The sequence below is a fragment of the Trichosurus vulpecula genome, chromosome 6 (assembly GCF_011100635.1).
Source record: "Trichosurus vulpecula isolate mTriVul1 chromosome 6, mTriVul1.pri, whole genome shotgun sequence".
In the NCBI taxonomy this organism is placed as follows: Eukaryota; Metazoa; Chordata; class Mammalia; order Diprotodontia; family Phalangeridae; genus Trichosurus; species Trichosurus vulpecula.
The window spans coordinates 138,181,665-138,208,236 of record NC_050578.1 but is presented as its reverse complement, the minus strand read 5'-3'; the positions used below and the strand labels follow the sequence as shown (position 1 = coordinate 138,208,236).

Below are 26,572 nucleotides of genomic sequence, written 5' to 3'. Positions count from 1 at the left end.
CAAGTTGTTCGCCAGCCCTTTTTTGAAGACCTTCAATGACAGGGAACCTATTAACCCCCAGGACTTCCCATTCCACTCTCAGAAAACTCTACTTATTATGTTGAGTTAAACTTAGCCTCTTTGCAACTTCTACTCACTACTCTGGAGCCTGAATGTCAGAGATGTCACTTGTGGTCATAGAGGTAATAGGTATCATCCAGTCTACACCCACCACATTCATCACTGCTGATTCAGAAACAGAGACAGGTGGAGGCCGACGTAGTGCCCAAGTCCTCTTGGCAGCTTTGATTGGCACCCATGTGCAAACAGGATTATTCACATTAGTGGTGCAGTTCACAATGATTCATTGAATTTTTCCTGATCTAACCCTAAACAACCCTGAGGATGAACCCATTTTTGACTTATTTGCCTTAAGTTCTACTCAACTAAGAATTGAAAAGAATCATCAGAAAGGATGAACTTTGGAAACAAGTATGTTATGGAAGGAGGGGAGATAGTTCTCACTGATAAGAGGAGAGAATGATATGATTCAGGAAACTAAAGAAGGTGAGCCATTTCTTTCAAGATTCCTTTATTATAGGACTAGAGATATGTATATCACCCAAATGATTAAAAAGAGTCACTCCTTCAATAAACATTTATTAAGCACTACTATGTGCCAGGTACTATGGTAGGTGCTAGGGATACAATGAAAGGCAAAAGATAGTCTCGACCCTCAAGGTGCTCACAGATCTAATGGGAGAGACAACAAGCAAACAAATATGTACAAACAAGCTATATTGAGGATAAATGGGAAGAAATTGAAAGAAGGAATTTACAATTAAAAAATTAAAAGGGGTCAGGAAAAGCTTCCTGAAGCAGGTGGGATTTTAGATGCAACTTGAATGAAGTTAGGGAAGGCAGGAGGCAGAGATGAGGAGGACAAGCATTGCAGACAAGGAGAATAATCAGTGAAAATTCCTGGAGTCCAGTGATGGAGTGTCTTGTTCAAGGAACAATAAGGATGCTGTTATCATTGGATTGAAGAGCATGTGGTAGGGTATAAGGTATAAGGATACTGGAAATGTGTGGGTGTATATGGGGCAGGGATAAGGTGTGTGTAAGGGAGTGGAGATAGGTTATGAAGGGCTTTGAATGCCAAACAGAATTTTATACCTGAACCTGGAGATGATAGAACTACTGGAATTTATTGAGTAGGGGTAGGGGGATGGTGACATAGACTCATGCTTTAGGAAGATCACTTTGCCTGAAAGAAGGATGAAATGGAGTGGGGAGAGACTTGTGGCAAGTGTATCAACACACAGGTTATTCCAATAGTCCAAGTGAAAGGTGATGAAGGCCTACATCAGGGTGGTGGCAGTATAGAGGAGAGGGGTTATATTTGAGAGAGCAAATGTGAAATCTATAGGCCTTGGCAACATATGTGATATGGGAAGTAAGAAAGAGGAGAAGTTGAGGATAACACCTAAATTGTGAGCAGGGTATCTGAGAGAGTGGTATTACTCTGGATAGTAATTGAGAAGTCTGGAACAGGGAAGGATTTGGAGCAAAGATAATTCAGTTTGCACATGTTGAGTTTAAGATATTTACTGACCATCCAGTTTGAGATGTCTAATAGGAAGTTGTTAAGGAGGAGGTCAGAAGAGAAGTCAAGGCTTGAGAAGTAGATTTGAAAATCAGTAGATAGTTTAATACATGGAAGCTGATGAAGTCGCCAAGTGAAATAGTATAAAGGGAAAAGAAAAGAGGACTTGGGACAGAGCTCTGGAGGACACTCACCCATGGTTAGCAGGTATGACCCAAATGAAGATTGGGCAAAGGAAATTGAGGAGTGGTCAGGTAGATAGTAGGAGAACCAGGAGAGAGTATTGTCCCAAAAACCTAGAGACAAAGTGAAGGAGATGAGGGTGATCAACAGTGTTAAAGGCTACAGAGAGATGAAGAAGTCTGAGGATTGAGAAAAGGCCAGTGGATTTAGCAATCAAGAGATTATTGGTAACTTTGGAGGAAGCAGCTTCAGTGGAATGGTGAGGTTGGAAGCCAGACTGTAAACAGTTAAGAAGAGGAAAGGAGTTGGAGGCACCTGTTGCAGATGGTTTTCTCAAGGAGTTTGGCCACAAAAGGTAGGAGAGATAGAGAAAGATTAGCATGGATGGAAGGATCAAGTGGGTGTTGTTGTTGTTTTGAGGATTGGGAAGATATGGGCATGTAGGCAGTAGGGAGTGATTGAAGCTAAGTGATAGTGAGGATGACAGGGGACAATCTGCAGGAGACAAGATGGAATGAGATCACTTCTGAAAAGGAGTAAGGGCACCTTCATGTGAGATGAGTGATGGGAGTGATGGCAGAAGGTATCTGAGTGATATTGAGGAAGAGGGAGCTCACAGTGAATGGCTTAAATTTTTTCTGTAAAATACGAGGCAAGGTTCTCAGCTGAGAGGGTAGAGGTAGGAGGAGTCATGGGAGACTTGAGGAGGAATAAAATGATTCAGAAGAGCTGCTGTGGAAAGCAAGATAGTTCATAAGGGAGGTGTAGGAGGATTGTTGAGCAGCAGTGAAGACCCATTAGAGGTTGTGTGACAAATCTGTAGTGAATCCAGTCAAAAGGATTGAGTAACTTTCATTCAGTAGCCCATGAGTAGGAGCAAAGGCTTCGGATGGTGGAAGTGATCCAAGGCTAAAGCTTGGCTGTGAATAATTGCTGATACGACAAGGGGGTCTGGGATTCAAGAAAAGGGAAGGAACCATGTAGAGTTGAGCTGGTCAATCAAGGGGACAATATGGGGAAGGTAAGAGAGTATGGCTAGTGTAAGGGAGATGGCCCATTAAAGAACTGAGAGTTTAAGGTGTTGAGGTGAGGATGAAAAGTGGGGTTTTATATTGGAAGGTGGAGAGTGAAATGGAGTGCTAATCAGCTGTGATCGGATAAGAAGATTTCAGAGTTCATGGACATGGAAGTGGCTTATTTGTAGGTGGTGGCAAGATCAAAAGTGTGACCATATGTGTTTGAGGTTTAGTGGAGGAATAGGTCATGGGAAATGCGTAAGTTGGGGAATTGAGACATTAAGGTATTTTTAAGGAGTATCATTATGTATATTGAAGTCCCTTAGTATGTGGGAAGGAGCTGAGGAGAGAGAGGTTGTGAGCCAGGCATAGAAATCATGAAGGAGAGAAGGGGAATATTCTGGAGGTCTGTAGACAACAGCAACCAGGATTTTGATTAGGTGGTGGATGTGGATTGTACAGACCTCAAAGGAGGAGAAGTTATTGAGTGGTGGTGGTGGTAGAGGGAGAGTATGCACAAGTAATGATGGGGAGCAAGGAATATTCCAACTCTCTCACTTCAAGTGAGCCAAGGAGAATGACTGAAGGTACAGCCAGTACTGGAAAAGGAGGCTAAATAATCCTAAGACAAAGGGAAGATCTATAATGAATAGAAAAGGGTCAAATCTTATGACTTATGTGAAATCAGTGACATATAAAGCATGACACTGGACAAGCATGAACAGAGAGATGGGACACACATCCAGCAAGGAAGGGTGACAACATATCAACATCCTTAGTGCTCCTACTTGGTACCGTAAGATACCTTGTAGATAATTCTCTGCATTTTTTTTAGTATCTGGTTGGTCCCTTTTGGGCAGCTTATGGCAAGATGTGGACAAGAGTGGCTCAGGATAAGTACACATAGAAGAATGATGATACACATTGCTGGAAGCAAGCCCCACCCTAAAGAATGAACGGCAAGAATTTAGACTTAAGACAAGATAATGGTCCTGGCTGGGCAGTATTTAATGTATTCCAGTCTTAAATAAGAAGCCATTCACACAAAGGTTCCAAACCAAATGTGTAATAAATAAATCATTAAGTTAAAAAGAACATAGTTTATATTAAAATTTGACTCTTAGTGGCAATTGTAAATACAACAGAGTAATATAACACAGAATAATAATGCTACAGTTCTATACATGTGTCTTCAAAGGACACCATCAGGTAAAATCATAAAAACATGATTAATCCTCTGTAAAAGATCTAGCATTCCCTTGCCTTACAGAGCAGGTGGGTGGGGGTACTCTGTCCATATTGCCTGCTGCAATCGTTTCTTATAGAAACATTTCTCTTGTGCAGTAGGGGGTGCTAGAGTGCTTTCGAAATGAAAATAGGTCAATGCAACTCTAGATTCCAAGGTAGGGCCAGTTCTTTTCCCGGTAAGAATTCTCCAAAGGAAAAATATCAACCCAATTATAGCTGGAAGAGAGCTTAGAGATTAACTAGCTGGTTCATCCTCATTTAAGAGATGAAGAAAACGAAGCCCAGAGCAGGCAGGAGATTTTACATCTGTAAGTGGAGTCATTCATCTTTTGCCTTTGCTTGGTCTTGAGTGAAATAAGATAGAGGCAGAGCTTTCCACTGGCCCTGCTTTCCTCTCTGGTTTCTGGACAGCCATTGTCCTCCCCTTGTGCTTTAGAAAAGATCTCTTAGGCTTCAAGTTTACTTGTACTTTTAAGAATTCTTTCCCACCCTCCCCAACTTCCATGAAAGGATTTTTATTTCAGGTAAACAACTTGGTCAAACAGCTTCTGAACAGGTATTTCAGAGGTCAAACAGTTATGGTTCTGAGAGAAATCCATTATTTTGAAACTCAAACCATGATATCAAAGAGACAACCAACCATCAAACTGGGTAGAGATAAGAATACAAAGAATTAAGTGTTTCAGATACTGCAGAACTGGTTTCGATAGCATCGGCCAAATCAGATACAAGTGGACAGTTTTTAAGTTTGAGCTAGGACGCATGTAAATGTTTGTGGTTGTCATCATGTGTGCCAAAATAGTTAAGCATTTCAGAATGCAGTGTGGTAATAGAGCTGAGGTCCCAAGAAAGAATTATGGTCTTGAAAATATTTCTGTTTGGAACCAGTTATTTAAGTGAAACCATCCCCCACCTGAGTTAGTAGGTGGATGCTGTACACTTCTCTTTCAAAACAGACAATAGATTTCTTTTTCTCTCACTTCCTACTAGACCCAGAGCATTGATCGTCCCACACATTCTCTGTTCTTTGGCATGTTCCAAAGATCAATCTGACAGAGACAGGGGCTTCTTGAATTAGCTTATGACTTTGTGATAACAATTTTATTCCTTTGGAGGAAGGGATCCTAACATTTTTGGGTCATAGGCCCCTTTAAGCAGTCTAGTGAAGCCACGGACCCATTCTCATAGTAATGTTTTTTTGATACATACAATCAAATACATAGAATTACAAAGAAAACCAAGTATAATGAAGCGCAGCTTTCAAAAAAAATTTTAGAAAAGTTCACTCACCCCAGATTAAGAACTCATCCTAAAAATATATTTAGCTTCATGTGAAGGGTTATTGAAGAGGCTGCTTGTTTTCATTACACTTGTTTGCATACTTGGTATATTTAAGACATTTAAGACAAAGGGAAATTTCTTTCCCCCTAACCATTTAGACACAAATTGTGCAAGAAATTTGGCAATATTTGCTCCATAGGAGTGCAGTTTTCAGACTTCGAAGTTCAGCCTGGCCAGCGGTGTTATTGCTGCCTGCCATCTCCTGTGTCCATTATGGACCCTTTGTTGGAGAAAGGGAGGGAGACAGAAAATGAAGTATGGCAGCCCCAACTGGCTCAGAATACTTTCTATGAACTTAGTGGATAGGACACTGGAGTTGGAGTCAGGAAGACCTGAGTTCGAATCCTTCCTCAGGGTTACAAACTGTGTGACCCTGGGCAAATATTACTTAGATTTTTTTTTCTGGGACTCATCTACAAAATGGGGTTAGGCTGTATGGCCTCTAAGGTCTGTTCTGGCTCTAAGTTTATGAATGGTAAGGAGATTTTGGTGGGGGCCATTTTATACCCTCTGCTGGCATAATACCTTAATCCTATGAAAAAACAATGAATAATATAAATACATTTCTTCATTCCCATAGAATATAAATATTTCATTGGATCCTTATGAACAAAATGACATTCTTAGTAGCCAGCTAGAAAAATAATTCCCCTCAAAGCATAAATAAGTTACATTTTTGACACATAAAATATACTAAGATGGGGGAGGGGGAAGGCTGTTCAGATAAGATTTTAAAAATTAGATCTTTTTCTCTTTTAAAAAAGTTTTGTTTTTTAAAATAATTTTTATTAGTTCCTGTGTTTCTATGTTCTCACTTATGTTTGAATAAAGGCATCTTTCTATCATGGATATAAACTAGCCACTATTTAATTAGGCATGGTAAAGAGACCAGGGTTGCCAGAAGAGAAAGCAAATAAAACAAGAAGGAGGCAGATCCAAAGTGGTCCCATCTAAATCCCCCTTCCCCATCTCCTGGTGACAGTACCCTAGTTGGGTAACATAGTGAAGGATGAATATTAGAGGACATGGCCTCTCCATCTGTCCCCTTATAATGAGGCTATGAACTGAGCTGGCCATGTCCTCAAGTCACCAAATCCAGGAGAGAAGAATGGATAGAAGATTTGTATCTAATAGTAATTTTAGAAAACTCTTCTAGACTTTAAACTCTTATCTGAACTAATTTTCCCCCATCATGGTTATGCTGCATTTCCTCTGTTAGAATATTAAAATCTTAGAGTATGTCACATAGTGTCCAACTTTGTCTTAGGGCTTCGGGCATCTTCACCTCCCTCATGTATTAGGTGCAGTGGCCACGGCAATGGTGATGATGCGGAGGCTGATCGTAAGCAATCATCTGTGAAGACAACACAGCATCAGTGATCCCTGCATGGAGAACCCAGTCCCTATGTGTAGATGGAAATGATAGAAGAAACAAAGATACCTTTTGAAGAAGTGATCTCAGGCTGTCGAGGAATTCTTGGGGTGGCTTCTCCTTAAAGGAATCACATGAAGGGCATTTCTGGAAAGCCAAGAAGCAGAAGCATTCATTTGTACCCGTAATGCCATGGTTTCTTGGAAAGAAGAATGGAAAGACAAGAAAGGAGGAGAGGAGGGAGGGAGGAAGCAAGAAAGGAAGGATGAGAGGGAGAGGGGAGGAGGGAGAGAGAAAGGAAGGAAAAGAAGGAGAGAGGAGGAGGGAGGGAGGAAGTAAGGAAGGAAAAGAGGGAGAGAGGAGAAGGGAGGAAGTAAGGAAGGAGGGAGAGAAGAAGCAAGAAAGGAGGAAAAAGAGGGAGAGGGGAGGAGGGAGGGAGAGAGCAAGAAAGGAAGGAAAAGAGGGAGAGAGGAAGCAAAGAAAGAGAAGGAAGAGGGGGGAGGGAAGGCAAGATAAAAGAAAGGAAAGAAAAAAAGGGAGGAAACAAGCATTTATTAAGTACCCACTATATTCCAGGCATTATACTAAGCTCTTTGCAAATACCTCATTTGGGTGGACATGCACATCACCTGCCTATTATCCATCAAACTGAAAGACAAAATCCTGTACTGTCACTTTACTGGGGGCAGAGTGGGGAGAGGGGTGAGAGAAGGTGGCTGGAAAGAGCGTGGAGCCAAGAGCCTGGAGTCCTGGATTCCATTCCCACATTTGTCCTAATATGGTGAATAATTTTTGTTAAGTCATTTAACGCCTTTACTTGTAAAATGAGAACATTGAATGAAGTGATCTTTAGGTATTAAAAAATCCCATGACTTCCCTTCTCAAGGAAGGGAGAATAAAGGTAGTCAGGGATGATGGGTGGTCTTTATTCCATTAATCACCCAACAAGCCTTTATGAGACATCTGCTATGGGTTAGGAACTGTCCTGGGTGCTGTGGATAGACATGCAAAGACAATCCTTCCTCTTGAGATATCTGTATGCTACTGGGGAAGACAACCCACAAATATGTAAGTATACACAAAAAAACCACAAAGTGTGTGGGAGGGAGGGGGAGGGCATGAGCAGATGGGGGTATCGGGGAAGGCTTCATGTAGAAGGTAGTGTGGAAGGGGGAGAGACATGAGGGTATCATTTCATTCTCACCCCGGGCCTGCCTGAACCACCTGACTGGCCTGAGTCAAGCCTGGCCCGGGGTATTGGCTCTGGAACTTTGTTTCGAAGGAAGAGAGGGATTTTAGGAAGCAGAGTTGAGATCGGACCTCATTCTGGATGTGGAGGGTGGTCTGAGTCAGGGTACAGAGGTGGAATGTCATATATGAGAAGCAGAGAGCAGGGGAATTTGGCTGGACTGTAGTGTGTAAGGAAGAGCAGTAATTGATGTACAGTGAAGCTGGAAAGAGCCAGGTCGTAAAGGGTGTTGAAGCCTCACAGAAGACTTTTCTGTTTGATCCTAGAAGCAGTAGGGAGCTACTGGAGTTTACTGAGCAGCGGAATGAATGGTGTGATCAGATCTGCTTTTAAGTACAGACACCTGGACATCAGTGTGGAGTAACAGATTGGAGTGGGGACACACCCTGAGGCAGGGAGGCCCAATAGGTAGCCACTGAAATAAATGCAGCAAGAAGTGATCCGGACCCGAATCTGGTGGCATCTGAGTGCAGAGAAGGGGTTGATGTGGGAGAAGTTGTGGAGGTAGAAATGGCAAAATTTGGCAACTGATTAGATAATTGGGGTGAGGGAATTAGGAGTCAAGGCTCATGCAACGTTGTGAGCCCCAGACACCTGAAGAATGCTGGTGCCTTCAGCAGGGGGAGGGGAGGGAATAAGCAGTTATGCAGTGCCTGGTATGTGCCAAGCACTTTGCAAATGTTATCTCACTTGATTCTCACAATAACCTTGGGGGGTAGGTACTATTATTATCCCCATTTTACAGATGAGGAACTGAGGCAAACAGAAGTTAAACGACTCGCCCAGGATCACGTAGCTAGTAAGTGTCTGAGGTCAGATTTGAGCTGGGCACCAAGGTGCCAGAAATAAGAAAGTTGGGTAGGGGTGGGGCGGAGAGTATTGAGGACATGCCAAGTTTGAGATACTTATGGGACATCCAGTTAGAAATACCCAGTAGGTAATCAGTGATGAGGGACACGCTTAGGAGAGAGAATGTGTTTAGTTATGTGGACCTGTGCATCATCTGTAGAGAGAGAGAAGATAATTAAACCCTTGGGAGCTGATGAGGTCATCAAGAGAGAAGAGAAGGCCAAGGACAGAATCTTGGGAAATACTCACTATTGGGAATGGGACATGGATGAAGAGGAGCTAAGGGCACTGAAAAGGAGTAATCAGAAGGGAAGCAGGGTAGAATTGGGTCATGAAAACCCAGGAGAGAATGTTCAGGAAAAGAGCGTGAGTGAGTGGTCAATAGAGCCGCATATTGCAGAGAGTTCAAGAATTGATTAGGAATGAGAAAAGAATGTCCGATTTGGCAACTAGGAGAACTGGTAACTTTGGAGAGAATTATTTGGGCTGAGTGAGGAGGTCAGAAGTCAGATTTCAAAAGGTGAAATAGAGGCCACACAAGTATAGACGGTTTGGCTGAGAAGGAGAAGAGAACGTGATCATTTGAGGTGAAGGTTGAGTCTTAGGGAGGACTTTCCTCCACCCCCAGGATGGGGAGACTTGGGCATGTTTGTAGACATCAGGGAAGGAACTGGTAGGCAGGAAACAGTTGAAGATGGTGGGGCATGATTGAATGGCAGTCTTCTGGAGAAGATCCAAGAGAATGGGGTCAAGGGCCCATGCACCAGAATTATTCCACTTGGAATAATTGGAGTTACCCAGCCACTATGTGTCAGAAATGGGTCTTAAACTCAGGTCTTCCTGGCTCTGAGGCCATCTCTCTATCGGCTATGACACACTGCCTCTCTAGTTAATGAAAATAGCTTAAATCAAAAGCTACCAGAAAGAGGGCAGAGATACCATTCCCCTCTGCCCCGCTCAACTCTCTTCCCTCCCCAATCATGCCTCCAGTTAATGGCATCTACCCCAGCACCCAAAATTTCTAATTATGGTCCTGCTTCTAGACCACTCATATTGAGAGGAAAGAGGGTTAATAACATAACTGTCTAAATTAGGAGAAAATATTTCAGAGATTACAAATAGACAGCAAGTCTCCTTGTACCCATGTTACTCCTTGGTAGGTTGGGTACCTGGGTATATTGCTCACACAGGTCACCTGAGCCCCAAGGCAGCTTAGAGTTTCTAACACCTTGGAGTCTTGGGGCTGTTCCTTCCCTCCAAAGTGAGACCTAACCAGGGAGACCCAAGAAGCCTTGGAGCATCTTGCTAGAGCACCCAACTTTGTGGTTCACAAGGAGAAACATGGTAGATGGCGGATGACAGTAAGCTTACTGGCTTGGTCTTTTTGGCTTCTCTCCAAGGCAATTTCCTTCTGAGTTGTTTAATTAAAATACCAAATCTCATTTTCTTTTCTTCATTATTGGAAGGTGTTAATGGGGCCTCTTGGAAACATTTGATAGCTGATTCCTCACAGTGTTTCTGAAAGAAAAAAATGTTTACACTTGTATGAGAAAACCATGGAGAAAAAGTGACCTTCCCTGGTCATTCCATCTTTCTCAGTTGTTGGGATTAATATTAATAAATATAATAATATATTTTATTATATTATTTTATACTATATTATATGTTATTATATTACATAATATAGTAATATAATATAAATAAAAGATATTAATAACTGGCATCTAAATTTAACAGCAGATAGAGCCCTGGACCTGGAGTTAGGAAGACCTGATGTCAAATCCTGCCTTTTTAGCTGTGTTGCCCTGGGCAAGTCACTTAACCTTTCTCATGCTCAGTTTCCCCATCTGTAAAATGAGATTAATTCAATGGCCTCTGAGGTCCCTTCCAGCCTGAAATCTATTTATGAAGATTTAAAACTTGCCTCTTTCCCATAAGGCTGTGTGACCCTGGGCTTGACATCTATGTGTCCTAGGCAATTCTCTAACAATCAGGAAGGTGCCCACCTGCACTGGTTGAGGGTATTTCCTCATCCAGGAGTTCCTGATCACAATGGGATCATAGGTCTGGGCCCCCTCCCCTTCCTTCCCTCCTTTAGAGTTCAAAAAGGGCTTTGTAGGGCAATGACATTGGGTTCTTTTGACAACACCTGGAAGCTACAGGTAGCTTCTTAGCCATTTTACAGATGAACGAGAAGGTTCATAAAGGTTCACTGACTTGCCTAAGGTCACAGAGCTAGTAGGGATCAGAGGCAGGATCTGAACCCAGATCTTCTGGAATCCAAATCCAGCATTCCATTCATTTTCTATTTGGCCTCTTATAAGATCATGGAGGGACTTTTAAAGGAAGGAAGGAAGCATTTACAGTGTGCAAATATCTCATTTGATCCTCACAATAACCCTCAGAGGGAGGTACTTTTATTATTCCCATTTCACAGATGGGAAAACTGAAACAGGCAAAGGTTAAGCAATGTACTCAAGGTCACACAGCTAGTGTCTGAGTCCAGATTTGAACTCTGGGCTTCCTGACTCCTGGCCCAAGGCTCTATCCATTTACCACCTGGTTGCCTCTTAGGTACCTTCTGACCATTAACCACCTACCTAATGTCCTGCCCTCGATAATTCTGGAATATGCATTCAACACTTCATGAGCCATCAGCATATCTTTTTTAAAAAACATGTTCTGTTGAAAGCTTAGAAAGGTTGTGTTTTGTGTGACCCTGAATAAATTGCTTTACTTATGTACTCCAGGCAATTCTCTAGGATTGTAAGGTACACAAAGGGTGCAACCTGCATGGATAGAGGGAGTTTTCTCATCTGGGAGTGCATTATGCTAATGAAACCACAGGTCCAGGCCCTTTCCCTGTTATAAAATCAATACAACCAAACAATCTGATTTTCAAGATATGGAAGGAAAGAACAGTGACCCTTAGAATGGAAAAATCCTTGGGATAGCATGTTTGGAAGAGGCATTCATTAGCTGGCCATGCTTTTGCAAAAAAAAAAAAAATGCCAAATACTATGATAATTTAGAAGTCGAAGGGATCACAGAGGTTAGTTCCTCCAAAGTCTTTATTTTACAGATGAAGAAACTGAGGCTCAGAGAGGTGGTCACATGGATAATAAATAGCAGAGCTAAGATTTGAACTCAGGTCCTTTGACTCCAAATCAAAACTGGGGTCCATGGACTCCAAGTGGGGCAGTCTATACATAGATTTCAGGGGGCCCACAAACTTGGATGCAAAAGAAAAACCACATGTTTATTTTCTGTAATTTCTAACTGAAATTTAGCATTTCCTTCAATTAGAATTAAAAAAAAATATTCTGAGAAGGATCTAGACACTTTACAAAGGGATTCACAACAGAAAAAAAAGTAGGAAAAAAATTCATCCTGGCATCAGAACTGAGAAAAAAATGGAGAGCCCCTCACCTTGAAGAATAAAGCTTACAACTATTTGGTTATTTAAATGAATCAAGTTAATGCTGGTTCTAAGAAAATGTAGGATTCTAAGTCTAGGTGGAGCCTGAGAAAACCTCCAAGGTCATTTGGCCCAGCCTATCCAGTATACACGTGAGGAAACCGAGTTTCAGAGGGTAGGATCTTACTGGGGTTACCCAACTGCCAAGAGACGGTATCTGGCTTTTATAGCATCTTAGAGGTGGGAGGGATTGTCGAGGCCATCGAGTCAAGTCAACCCATTTTACAGGTGAGGAAAGTGAGGTTCTTTGAGGTTGACTTCCATAGTCACACACTAAGTTATCAGACATGGGATCCGAACCCAGGTTTTCTAGACTCTAAGTCTCGAGCTTCATTTGCTATGCCATGAATTTGTTACTTATTTGTTAATTTTTAAACAAAATTTAAAAAGCTTTGCCCTCGGGGTTTCTTTTAAACAAAAGTCAAATGATTGGGGGTGGTGCCCAGATCCCGCAGCTTGCCATCCGGCACCTCGCGTCTTCCCTTAGTATTGGTTAGGGGAACCCACACTGAGGTGACTGAGCCGACCAACCCAAGCGCAGGCTTCTCTTCTCTGCTTTGTCTCCCTCCCAGCCTGGCAGCCCCTTCCGCAGCTCTGTCAAAATGCTTATTTAAGAGAAACGATTTCTAAATGTGAACTCGGCGCTGCATTTTTCCTTGAAAACCACATACTCGCATTTGTTTCAGTTTCTCTCGTTTTCGTTTCTTTTTAACCACTACCGGCCTAACTTACTGGAAAAAAAATAATATTCATAATTAAAGAGGCAAATTTTCCAGCTGAAACTGAAAAACCTTAACTGTTTCATCCGTGATGATCTGAACCACCAGCGTTTCTCACCGAGGCCCAGGATTGCTGAGTTAACACTTCCAGGTGTGTGTGTTGACAGAAACTTAGAGTCCAGAGAAGAATGGGTCGTGCAGACCTTGTATCCTTACCCTGCTGATCTGCTGGGTCAAGGGTGTTGATTACAGGTTGATGTTTTAAGGGCAGATTTAATGCATGTCCGGTGTTTGCTTTGAATTAGTTTGTGGGGAGTGCTTTTTCCAGATCACAAGCCCTAGAAGCTGCACTAAGTGCAGGTGGTTTTAGCTCTATGTCACCACATTCAGAAACAGCTCAGAAAAGCTGCTTGTGACGCGGGCAGGGTCACACAACTGGCAAGTAGCAGGACCAAAATTCAAAGCTAGGTCCTTCCTGCCCCCAATTTATAGAATGGTAAGATCATAGATTAAGAGTGAGAGAGAGTTGTAGAGGAAGGAAATAAGCGTGTATATAGTGCCTACTGTATGTGCCAGGCACTGTGCTCAGCCCTTGATAAGGATCCTCACAACAACCCTTAGAGGTAGGTGCTATTATTATCTGCATTTTAAAGTTGAGAAAACTGAGGCAGGCAGAGGTGATGTAGCTGCATCTGAGGCTAAATTTGAAGTCAGGGCCAGTCCTCTGTCCGCTGTGATGGATGGACTTCTAATAGCTCTAGAGGCTGCTGAATCCAGCCCTCTCATTTTACAGATGAAGGAACTGAGGCATGGAGAAGCTAAGTGACTTGCCCAGGGTCACTCGACTAGAAAGTTTCTAGAGCCTGAGATTTTACCGTAGGTCTTTTCTGATTCCAAATCCAGCTTTCTATCCACTATGCCACAGTGTCTTGCTGAAAGGTATCTGATCTGAGCCTCCTTAAACTTGCAATGAAAAGTCCTTTGTTGTGGTGGAAGGAAGACTGAACAGAGTCAAGAGAAATACATTTATATTCCAGTTCCAACTGTATTACCTTGGACAAGTCCCTCTTTGCCTCAGTTTCCTCACCCGTAAAGTAGGGATTATAATTCTAACTCTTCACAGGTTGGTTATGTCCGTAGTTGAACCATGGACAACGTTTAAATGAGCATCTCAGGTCTTCACCCCTCCCCCCCCCCCACACACACACATCGCCTGACACCTTTGCCTCACCCATTGTCTCTCTGAAGCACTTTATGCTATGGCCCTCTTGTTCTTCCAGCAATGTGGGACCCTAGGCTAGTAGTGTCCCAGGACCTATTGGGAAGGCTAGCTTTGGATATCTTTTCCTTGACCTTTTGTCATTATGAATTAGCCAGTGGAAATCTATGGAGCTCTCTGCTGTTGTTTGAAGGTCATAGATTTGGGAAACTCGAGGAAGCCAAAAGCCACAGTGACAAACCATCGAGAAACACTCCTTCCTCTTTCTCCAGCAGGAGACTGAGACAAGGGCTGTGCCTGCAGCCAGGTTCACTGTCTCAGATTTCACATGGGAAAATTTTTGCCTTCATTAAAATAGTATCTCAAGGCCCATGGTGGCTCCAGCTGTAAATCTGACATTTGTTGGACTGGATGAACGCTAAGGGGTCCCTTCCAGCTCTGAATCTTGTATCTCTGACGATGCTCTGTTACATTTTTCAGAACGGGAGCATCTAAATGCTTTGCTCCCTTAGACACATCCCTTTTGTTCTATGTGAAAACTAGGATTTGAGTCATTTTAAAATAGGGAGCTGTTTGGACACGCAGATAATTTGTAATAACTGACGTTATAAGAAGGTCATTGACTGACAGCTGGAATGGATTGTACGGGACACCCGATCCCATCAATTACTTTTATAGATGAGGAAACTGCGCCTTAGGTGAAGTAACTGGCCTCAGGTCACATGGAAAGCAAATGGTAGAGTCTGGATTTGAACCTAGGTCCTCTGACTTAACACTGTGCCCAAACAGGCTTACTATAAATGCTTAGCTCTGTTCTCCTTCTTTCCATGGCACCACAACTGCTTCGTAGTCCCTTGAAAACTTTACAAAGCATTTGATATATAGAATTTCATTTGTCCTTGTGACAGTCCTGTGAGGCCAGTACCATGGGAATTCTAATCTCCATTTTACCAATGAGGAAATTGAAGCTCTAAGGATGTAAGTGACTAAAGTGTAAGAAGTGGGATCTTACCAGTTCTTGATGGCCAAGTCCAACATTCTATCTAGTACTCCACTATGAACTAGACACAGACTGTGGACTTGTCTACTACTGTATACTTCACAGTTCTTGATGACCAAGTCCAACATTCTGTCTAATACCCTGCTACGGACCATACACAGACTGTAGAATTCACAGTTCTTGTGCCATGGGATGGATTCTCATCTACACTCTGTGTCACTCCCAACCCTAGTGAAGTGCTCTGCACACATCAGTTAGGTAAGTACTTAGTAAATGTTGGGTGTATTGTATCATATCTATGTGCCAGGCTATACCAACCTGTCACATAGATGCCTTCATTTCCATCCACTTCTGCATCCTTCTAGGGGCCAGTCAAATGGTTTCGGCTGGAATGCAGGTTAGACAAAAGGGAGACCAAGGGAGGTATCTATGAGCTGAAGCACTTTCTCCTTTTCTGAGTTGGCCTGCTGGGAAGATGCCTTAAATCTTCCAGCTTTGCCCTTTGTCACCACTATCAGACACCATTTGATAAGTATAATCTTATCTCTGAGACAATACCCTTTCATTTCGCCTCATTGTTTACATATTCAAAGCATGATGAGCAGATGCATTTATCAGGAAGCATCCTCCCTTGGACTCTGTTGGGACAATCTCCTCCTAATTGGTTGGAGGGAGCTTTTGGTTTGATTCTCTTTGCAAAGTACATATGGTAAAAAGCAGGGCAGAGTACAGTTTAGGACAAATGAGTTACTATGACTCATTCACTTTCTCAACTATTTACTCATTTACAGTAACTCCTTTCTTGTTACTCTTCTGTGTAGCATCTAGATCCCTCCCTGTGCTGGTCCCCAGCTCTCTTTATATCTCTCTAAGGTTATTTTTGTTTTTGAGAACACAAGTGCACGGCAGTGACAACATTCCACCACCACTTTGTGTGTGCTGTGCATGCAGGAGTCAGCCTGAAGCTGGTGCTACCGAACTGCTCCTTCCTGGGATTCTGATGGATTGCTTTTTAAGTAGCTTAAGATGCATAATTCATGCTGCAAGTAGTACCTGTGACCCCAAGAAGTATAATCATCCCCATGCCCCTACACTTGGCCATTGTACTAAGATTTTTCTTTACCTTAATGAACAAGCTTCTCGTGGTATGCATCCATATTTTACATACTTCTTCCTATCCATTAAAAATTAGATGAGTTTCCTACTCAGGTTCTTTCTCAAGGCAGAGTGATAGATTGTGTGGCCTGTGGATATTCATTTCAGCCTAGTAGGTTTGCAGAATCGTGGCTGGGGAATCTGGTAACTGAATTTGGAGTCAGAGGACCTGAACTCAAATCCCATCTCGATCATTTATTAACTGTGTGACCTCAGGCAAGACACTTGACATCTCTGGGCCTCAGTTTTCTCATCTGAAAAATGAGAAAGCTGGACTTTATGGCCTCTAAGGTCCCTTCCAGTTCCAAAGCCATGATCCTAAGATGCTATCTATGGTGCAATCTATATATGATAAATACTATCCATCTATGACTATGATAGATGCTATGGATCTATGACCTGGAAGTGGTAGAAGGTCAAATTCAAAGGATGGACATTGGTAAAAAAAAAAAAAAGCCACTCTTAGATTATACTTGAATGTCCTTGATCTACCCAAGCACTCATCATAGAAGAAAGCTTAATATTGGAGCAAAAGACAGATCAAAATTTTATAACTTGTGTACAGCCTTTAGTCCCAAATCAATGGACTGCTTCTGGATGAATGATCTAACTCTGCTGCTACTCCACATTCCTATTTGCCCTGCCAACATAGGACATTTCCTTCTCATCCACCTTATACCATACTCAAACATTTAGAGCAATGTAGAACTGGTCTTACCTCAACATTTTCGGGGGTAGGCAGAAGTGCAGGATCCTAGAGCAAAAGAAAATGGCATTCATGTGATTTTTAGGTGGAAAAGGGCTCCTTTCAGACTGAGAACAAGCAGCATCAAAGCCTTGGGTCATTCGCCCCTTGGTGACGGCTCACTAGGCTTACTCACCGTGTCATTCACACACGTTTTCAGCTGTTCGACAATTTGTAGAAGTTGGACCATCCTGGTCTGGCGGCGGAGTGGGGAGCTGTGTTTAGGGGCCACTGTCCCAGAGAAGATGATGACCAGGCAGTAGATGACTATCCTCTCCATGGGGCCAGGTTTGAGGCTTCCAATTGCCAGGAGTCAATCCCTAGCTTTGCTAAGGATCTGCTAGAGGGGTACAATGGACAGGCTGCCAGACACTCACCTATTTATTCATCCTTACAGGAGAGCGAAAGCCCTCCCATTTCAGCCTGGAAATCTTTGTGAGATGGATGAATGTGAGTAACTTTTTTCTTTTCCACTGGCTAGGTATACGTGTGCATGTGTGAGGGTGTGGGGGCAGGGATTGATGGAGACAGCAAAATGTGCCCCATCTGCATGTTAGACAGGAAAAGAAGAGAATGGGTGGATTCCAGTTTTCACCATGAATCAAAAGGGGCCCAGGAGTAAACAGTAGGTATTACAAGACTGCAAAGCAATAAACAAAAACACCTTGATCTCCTTTTTTCAGGCCACCCACAGCATCTTACCTGTACCATCTGACACCCTGGGGGCACACTCATAGTGACACTCCAGTGATGAGTCAACTGGCCTCATTTGTTGCTCTATAGGTCTTACCCCAGTGACTTTGTCATTCTGTTTGGAATTAGCTGGTATGCCACCAGCTATGTAGGAGGAGAGGAAGCCTTTAGGAAGTTTTGAATAGAGAGGGCATTTCCCAAAGAAAAATTCTAGGTTCTAACTTAGCCAATCAACCAGCATGTATTAAGTTCCTGCTGTATGCAAATAGCACATTTGCAATAGCAAATCTTGGTTTGCTGTTATTAATATTGACACCTACCAGCAGTGTGAACCTGGGCAAATTACTTATCTTTGAGAATCAGTTTCTTCATCTGTAAAATGTGGATAACAATATTTCTAGTACTAACCTCACAAAACTGGGGTGGCATGATGCTCATATAAGATAAAGTACCTAAAGTGCTTCAAGCACTGTATACAGAACTCTGTATAAATGGCATTATTATTATGGTGGTGGTGGTTTCTGACACTGCATTTGAAAATCTTGATTTGCTAATATCCAAAGTGCTGCACCTCCCTGACCCAATGCTGCAACCTTGTTGGGCATCCCTTCCGTGATAGTTAGTTAAGTAAGTCTCCTTTTGTTAAATGTTGGGTGTTCTATGAAAGTCTCGTTCACCTAGGTGCCTAATAGAGAGAGAGAGAGAGAGAGAGAGAGAGAGAGAGAGAGAGAGAGAGAGAGGGAGGGAGGGAGAGGGAGAGAGAAGAGTGTAGACAGTAGGGAATAGAGAGAAAATAGAAGTGGGCCCAGGACAGAGCCTTGGAGGACAGCCACAGTTAGGGGATGTGACATAGATGAGGAACCAGCCAAGGAAGCCAGAGTGGTCTGATACGTAGGAGGAAAATTAGGAGAAAGCATGGAGAAAAGTGTATCCAGGAAGAGAGAGTAGTCAACAGAGTCAAATGAAGCAGCAGAGAAGTCAATGACCATGAAAACTGAGAAAAGCCTATCAGATCAGATAATTCAGAGATACCTGACTTTGGATGGAGCTCCTTTGGTTAAGTGATGAGATGGGATGCATTACAAAAGGTTGGAGGAACATGTGTGAGGAAAGGAAAGGAAAGCAAGGGCAGGCAACTTTTTCTAAGAGTTTGGCTGAGAAATGTCTGTAAAGAAATATAGGATGATAGCTTGAGGAGGGGGAGGGTCTAGTGGAGACTTTTTCAGGTTGGGGGAGACTTGGAAATAGGAAGAAATTGGAGGTTGGAGAGGGAGCATGATAATGAAGGCAATCTGCTAAGCGAAAACTGGAAGGAATGGAATCAAGGCCACGTGGAGAAGACCTTGGCTTTGGAAAGGAGAAGGACCACCTCCTCCAGAGGTTGGGACGGAGGAGAGGCTGGGACATGTTATCGAGAGATTTGTAGGTGAAGAGAACAGGTACAGTAGCAATTCAACAGCCTCATTCTTTCTCAGTAAATCAGTAAGGTCCTCTAGTGAGAGGATGGAGTAAAGGGAGGTGTAGGAGGCTTGAAGAGAGAAGAGGGTACTTGTTATAGCTTCTGTGGAGAGTGAGACAGGAAATCAATTGGGGAGGCATAAAAGGTCCCACTTGAAGCTGGAGAACTTACGTCCATAACAAACCTGGTCCCCACAGATCTGTGATTTCCTCCAGTTTAATTAAGCTGCACGAGTAGGAGCAAAGGAGGTGGATGATGAGAGTAAGCAAGGGTTTGAGCCTGGCAAGGGATGAGCAGTGATGGGACAAGAATGCGAGGCATTCCAGTGGAGAGCTCAGTGTGCAGATATGAATTGGTTAATTGTAGGGACAGAATTGAGAAGGTAGGAAAGCAGAGCAGGAAGAGGGCTGATGGTCTGGGACTGCACTGAGGGCTGGAGTAGGGTGATGAGAGTGAGGTGGAATGATTATGGCACCAAGAGGAAATTCAGAGTTTAACACCAAGGAAATAGAATGTGAATAACGGTGACATGTAATGTGACTGTCCCTTTGAGTTGCTGAATTGGGGTGGAGGAGCAGGCTGTGGGACTTGAGGAGATGGAGGAACTGGGAGCTTAGGGTGTTTGAAGGAGCATCCACCTGAGCAAGGAGGAGGAAAGGAAGGCAGTGAGCAAGGTAACGAACTTTGAGGCAGTAGGCATACATTTAAATTCTGGGTTTGGCCCACAGTTTGACCATGAGTGGGCTTCAGTTTCTCCACCTATAGAATGGAGATATTGATAACCTGTACTACCTGCTTTGCAATGTAAAGAATGCTAGTTTTGAAATCAATGGGATTGGGTTCAAATCCTGGGTCTGTCCATCCTTTCTGTGAACATGATCTTTGGCAAGCCTCTTCCCCTAATCTAGTTCAGTCTCTTCTTCTGTAAATGAACAAGTAAGTTCTAGCTCCCGCATGAGACTTGTTTGTTCCGAGGACGAGGTGCTATGTCTATTGATTTATAAATTAAACCTATGAAAAGTTGTGGGTAGAGTAGGAAGCTGAGATTGGCCTTGTATCACCTGCTGCCTTGTTTGACTGGTTACCTTTTCAGGTAACTAATTTGGCCCTTCACCTTGCTGTACCTCAGTTTCTGTTAAGGGAGGGGGATGGCCTCTAAGGTTCCTCAAGCTCTAACCCAATGATCCACTTACCTGGTTCCTCCCTCTGGAGCAGAGCAGACATTCAAACACTGAAGACAGCCTTCACGTCCCCTTCTGGCTCACAGATAATCTTGTAGCAGACTCCTTGGGATATCCTCACTCATCTCCACTCCTCATCTTCTCTCCTCCAGGCTAAATGTCCTCAGTTCCTTCCTTAGACCAGTCTTCAGATGGCTGGAATTTGAATCCCATTGCCCACCTGGTTGTCTCTGCACAAGACTAGAATACTACAGAGGCACTTTGGCATAGAGATGATAGCACTGAGCTTGGAGTCAGGAGAGATAATAATTCAAATACTACTGACCCCCTGGGCTTGCATGGGGAAATCATGTTGTAAGCCTTCAAAAATAGGAATGCACATAATAGTTACTGCCACTCTCTGTGTCCAAGAAAACCCCTGTACTTTCTGGCCTCTATAATTTTTACTCTTGTTCTCCTTTACGTCTGAAATATACTTCTGCTTTCCTCTTCTTGTTCAGTTATTTTCAGTCATGTCTGACTTTTCGTGGCTCCATTTGGGGTTTTCTTGGCAAAGATACTGGAGTCGTTTGCTATTTTCTTCTCCAGCTCTTTTTACAGATGGGGAAACTGAGGCAAACAGAGTTAAGTGACTTACCCAGGGTCACGCAGCTAGCACGTGTCTGACGTTGGATTTGAACTCAGGAAGATGAGTCTTCCTGATTCCAAGCCCAGTGCTCTATGCACTGTGGTGCCAACCACCTGTCCTTGTTCAATTCCTGTTGGTTTTGTCCTTCATTCTTGAAGAGGACCGATGAAATAAGGGAGGTGATGTCACAGCTTGCAGTGGATTTCAGTGAGGGTGGGCTGTGCAAAGTCACCAGCCTCTCTCTTCCAGAGTCATCTGGGTCCAGTGACAAGATATAGATCAGGACAACAGAAGATGGCCCCTATGGAATGGAGACCTCGGCCTTTTTAAGGAAGGTCTTTCCCAGGTCTCAGTTTTTCTGAGGCAACACTCATTCAGTGATTAAGGCTAGGTAAGAAATGAGGCAAAGAGTTGCATCTTTTACACTAAAAAAAAATCAATCTGGGAGGGGAAGACCTTTGGGGTTTCTGGCCAGAACAGAAACAATTGCTATTTACACTCACTCTGAGCCATCAAAACACAATGACCAACAGAGGCTTGGCCTGGGACTTATTATTGGCCAATCAGTGAGAGCTAGAGGGATTTGGGTTTAAGGCATATTCAGGTAGCTCCATTTGAATCCCAGTGGGCCTTACCAAAGCCAGGTTTTTCCAGAGCTCTATTGCAAGAAATCCACCTTCCTTTGAGCAGAGCACCCACATGTAAGTACATGGTTCCCCATGTGGATCAAGGAAGGAAGGAAGGATTGTCCAACAGGAACTGGCCAGTTGGATCCCCAGTGGGGCAGCTACTCCTCCTCACAGATTATTGTTTGTCCTTCTTTCTCAGAGACCATTTACATCAGGAAGGTGGGCTTATTTATATAGAGAAGAACAAAGATTTAGAGATGAAAAGTACCTTAGAGACCACAGAGTTCTACCCTTTCCTTTTACAAATGAGTAAACAAGCTATAAGAGATTAAGTGATTTTTGGAGAATCCTAATAGATAGTAAGTGTCTGAGGCAGAATTTGAACTTGGGTCTTCCTGCCTAGCCCAACATGCCACCTAGCTGCCTTGATGTGTTTTCTCCTTCATACTCTCCCTCTAAAGCCCAAATCTTTCAAGAAATCTTCCCTGATCTACCTGGTGAAAATGACCACCTCCCCACCAGGAATTCACTCAGCATTTTCCGTCTCTAATAATAATAATAGCTAGCATTTAGATAAGTGCTTGAAACATTCACGAAACAATTGAAAATTAATATTACCAAGTTACAAAGAACAAACTTAACCATGAAGAAGAGATAAGAAGATACCTCACTCCATTCCTTTGGAAAGGTGGGGATCCATGGATGTGAATCACTGAATATAATGTCAGGGACTTTTTTCATGTATGATTCTTTTTGTTGAATTTTTTTCCTTATTCTCTTTTTCTTAAAAAAGTCTTTGTTATAAAAATGGCTCTGTAGGGAAAGGGAGGAAGAAGGATATGGGGGGAAATTTAGGTGCTAAAAAACTAAGATGCATCAATAAAATCTATTTTTAAAAAACTTATAACAGTCTAGATGAGAAGTGATAAGGGTCTATACTATACAAAGGTGGTTATTGTGTGTTTATGGAGACAAGGGGCCACATGCAAGAGGTAAAGGTAAAACTGGCAAGAGTTGTCAACAGTTTGTATACAGTGGGGTTGGGGGTTGAGTGTGAATGAGGAGTCAAAGATGACACCAGTGTTGCTGGACTGACGAGGGTGTTGGTGCCCTTGACAATAACAAGAAAGTTATGAAGAACGGAGGGTTTAGGGAGAAATAGGGTGAGTTTTGTTTCAGACATGTTGTGTTCAAGATCCTGTAAGAGATGTCCAAGAGGTGTTGGTGATGCGATGAGGGAGAAGGAGAGATTTTAGGGTGTGCTTGCTTGATATAGGAGTTATTTTTATCCTTATTATATGATGAGGAAACTCAAGCTGAGAGTGATGAAGTGACTTAATTCACTTTGCCATTAAGTGTCTGAGTCAGGATTTGAACTCAGTTTTTTTTTCCTCCAAGACCAGCAAAGGGGAAGGACTGTCTTTTAACTTTCTTTGTATCTATCCCTAGCATTTAGCACAGTGCTTGGCATATAGTAGGTACTGACTAGATATTTATTGATTAACTTAGTTGCCTCTCTAAGACACGTATCTTGCACAGTTTGGTTGTCTGTATATGTAGCATATCAAGCTTTTAGTTTGGTAAGCTCCATGAGGGCCACCTACATTTTATATTTCCTGCTGCCCCCACCACACACTTCTACAAATTACAGGCACTTAATACATATTTATGGGGTGGAATTGTGAACCTAAATCTGGGAATACCTAGGGGCCCCTAGTTTCAAAGAATGTGGCCAAGTGGTCTGCATACATTTTGCATGTAGTTTGGTGACATAATTATGACATTCCAAGTCAGAGGACTCTCTGTTTAGTAATCCTCAGCAACAGCAGTAAAAACATTCATATTCTAGAGGCGCAATAGTACCATGGGAAAAACCTGGGGTTTGAAGTCTAAAGAGCTGAATTTGAGTGCTGGTTCCAAAGCTTATGCAGTCTATGGTCCTGAGCAAGTCTCTGAGCCTCAGTTTCCTCCAGGGTCCCTTCCAGTATTGAAGATGATGGGCTCTTGGGAAGGTGGCTTTGGCTTTGTGGCCTTTGGCTATATGGAGCTGATGTCCAGGATTGAAGCTTCTCCCTGTTACTAAAAGGGGGGCTGAGACAGTACGGTAGAAAGAAAAGAACAAAGAAAGACTAGGAGTCAGGAGACCCAAGTTCAAATCCACTTACTTGCTATATGATCTTGGACAAGTCACTTGATCTAGTTGGTCCAATTTCTTCATCTGTAAGTCAGTGACAAGTTCAAGTCCTAACACTTCCACTTGCTGGTTATGTTATATTGGCAAATTTCATCACCTCTGTGAGCATCAAGGTCTTCATCTGTAGAAGAAGGATAATAGTCCTCAAGATACCTACTGGTCTAAGGGTTGTTTCAAGGACCAAATGAGATATCAGAAGCTGTGTGAAAGTGTTTTGTAAAGCACTATGCCCCTTTTCAGCTGCTAGGACTATGGTGGTGGTGGTGGTGATGACAGTGATGATGATTTTAGAGGTAAATAAACTCTTGCCTGTGAATTATAGAATAATCTCTATAATGTTCAAGAGATGGATAGGTTAGATTATATGATCTAAAATTTTACAAGGGAAGCCATTCCAGGAAAGATGGGAATTTTGAAGACAAAAATGACAAGACAATGACAAAAAATGAAAAGATAAAAATGACAAGAACAAAAATTTGAAGATAAAAAGTAACAATGCCAATGAAAAGGGAAGAGGGGAGTTGGTGAGAGATGGATGTAAATGGAATTCATTGACTAACTTAGAATTTGGAGATATACAGAAGAAGAAAACAAAGGTAAGCACTGGAGAAAGAATATAAAGCAGCACCAGAAATACTGAATTTCAGTGGGAGATTGGGCTGGCAAGGAAAGCTATACACAATTGTAATAAAGACTTTTTAGCTTTGTTAGGGGGGAAGAGTTGGATCAAAGAAACTTGAGGTGGATGGAATGATGATAAGAGATGTTGGAGATAAAGCAGAAATAGTCAACTCTCATTTTGCTTTTGTTTTCTCTGTCAAAAAGAATGCTATTTGACCTAAGGAGGACAGAACAATGATACCTGATAGTGAGTTGAAATCCAAGATGAGAGTAAGAGAGAGCTCTCAATGAATTTAAGTCACCTTAATCAAATAAACTGCATCCCTGACTACTGACATAGCTGGCAAACATAGTTACTGACCCAGGGTCAGTGATCTTTGAAATGTCAAAGAGAATTGTAAAAGGACCAGAAGACAGAAGTGAAAATATTGCGTTAAATCTCAAAACTGGGAAGAGAGTAAAATTTGCAAACTAGAAACAGTGAGCTTTTTGTATGATTTCTGGAAAAATTCTAGAATGAATTATTAAAGGGCTGGTTAGTGATCCTCTAGGAGAGGAAGTACTGATTACAAAGAAACACATGGGCTTTATCAAGAATGTACCAGCAACCAGAACATTATATATGACTATAATAATGTAAATTTAAAAAAAAACAATGAAAAGCAACTAAACTCTGAGTAGTTTTAACAGCCAATCTTAGTCCAAAAAACAGGTAATGAAACATGCCTCCCCTTTAAGGAGGGAGGTGGGGGAATTCAAGGGCAAAATGTCACATACGATGCCATCGGATTGACTGTTTTTGTTTAATCATTTTTCTGGGTTACACAAAATGGCTCAATTTTGGGGGTGGGGAGAGGTAATATATCCAGAGATATTTCTGTTATAAAAAATGAAAGGCATTTTTAAAAAAAGCTTATTTTTATTAAAAAAAGTAGGTCATAAAAGCTAATCTTTTTTCCTTTGGTTGGTTGGTTGTTATCCTTCATGCCTGCAGAAGACCAAAATGACCTCACTATGTTGGGGTCAGACTGTGGCTGATCAGACCAATATGAGCTTGGAAGGCTCTACCACAGTCAGGGACAAATAGTCCATATGAACATTTGGGGAGGAGATGTCTCTAAATTTGCACATCTTGCATTTCTTTTGAGCTACCGTAATTCTGCTTTGCTCATAGAGCACAGTGCCTTTTTGGTTGTGGGCACGCCATGCTGGGCAGTCTTGACAGAGTTGTAAAACTGGTGGTACAAGAGGGTACCATAGATAGAGTTCACTAGGTTTTAGCAAAGGATTTGGCAAAGTCTGTCTCACTCGTGAGGATGAGATGATGAGCCACAGGGTGGGACAATAAATGAATGAATGAAAAAGCATGAATAAAAAGGTATTATATGCCAAGTACTGTGCCAAACTGTGGGGATACAAAAGCAAGACAATCCCTTGTGTGGAGATTGTGAGTGAGGAGAACCAAGGGGATACTTAAGTGCTTGGAGGATCTTTTCCACAGATGTAAGTGTGCTCCTCCTCAGCATTATGGTCCCATGGGCATATCGCTGAATGGTGACTTGGACACGCAGTGGAATGTGTCCCCCTACAATGTTGGAGATTTCTGAATCTCTACCCTTTTATCTGATTGTAGTTGCTGAGCAGATTCACAGGCACTGAATGGAAGAGGGACCTTTGGAACAGGCAGTCAGTGAGTAGTGCAGACTGACCAGCATGGACCACAAGGGCATTGTGATTAGGAAAGTTTGTAGACCTTGCATAATGAACTAGATGGATTTTGCTAAACTGATTATAATTGCATTACTTGCTTAAATGTAGCTGACAACTCAATATTGAATACATAGGAATTTGCAGGTACGTAGGTAGCTCAGTTAGTGGTCAGACATGTGAGTCACTCCTGTCAGTTAGTGCTTAGCTAGCCTAGCAATTGCCAATCCTCACATTCCTTTCGTCAAGGAGGATCCATGCTGGTAGGAAGAGACAATACACAGAGAGGAGTGGTAGCCAG

The 26,572-nt window shown here is 42.5% G+C and overlaps 1 protein-coding gene across 1 annotated transcript; it reads right to left on the bottom strand.

Annotated features, from left to right (window-relative positions):
* Window positions 1-6,550: 6,550 nt before the first annotated feature.
* Window positions 6,551-17,493, bottom strand: IL21 (interleukin 21). The gene is made up of 5 exons (XM_036764757.1): window positions 17,296-17,493; window positions 17,133-17,168; window positions 10,215-10,361; window positions 6,815-6,892; window positions 6,551-6,727 (listed from the first exon to the last, which is right to left on the bottom strand). Exons 1-5 carry the CDS (start codon window positions 17,437-17,439, stop codon window positions 6,671-6,673), a joined length of 462 nt encoding a protein of 153 aa, XP_036620652.1. The 5' UTR covers window positions 17,440-17,493; the 3' UTR covers window positions 6,551-6,670.
* Between the last annotated feature and the right edge of the window lie 9,079 nt (window positions 17,494-26,572).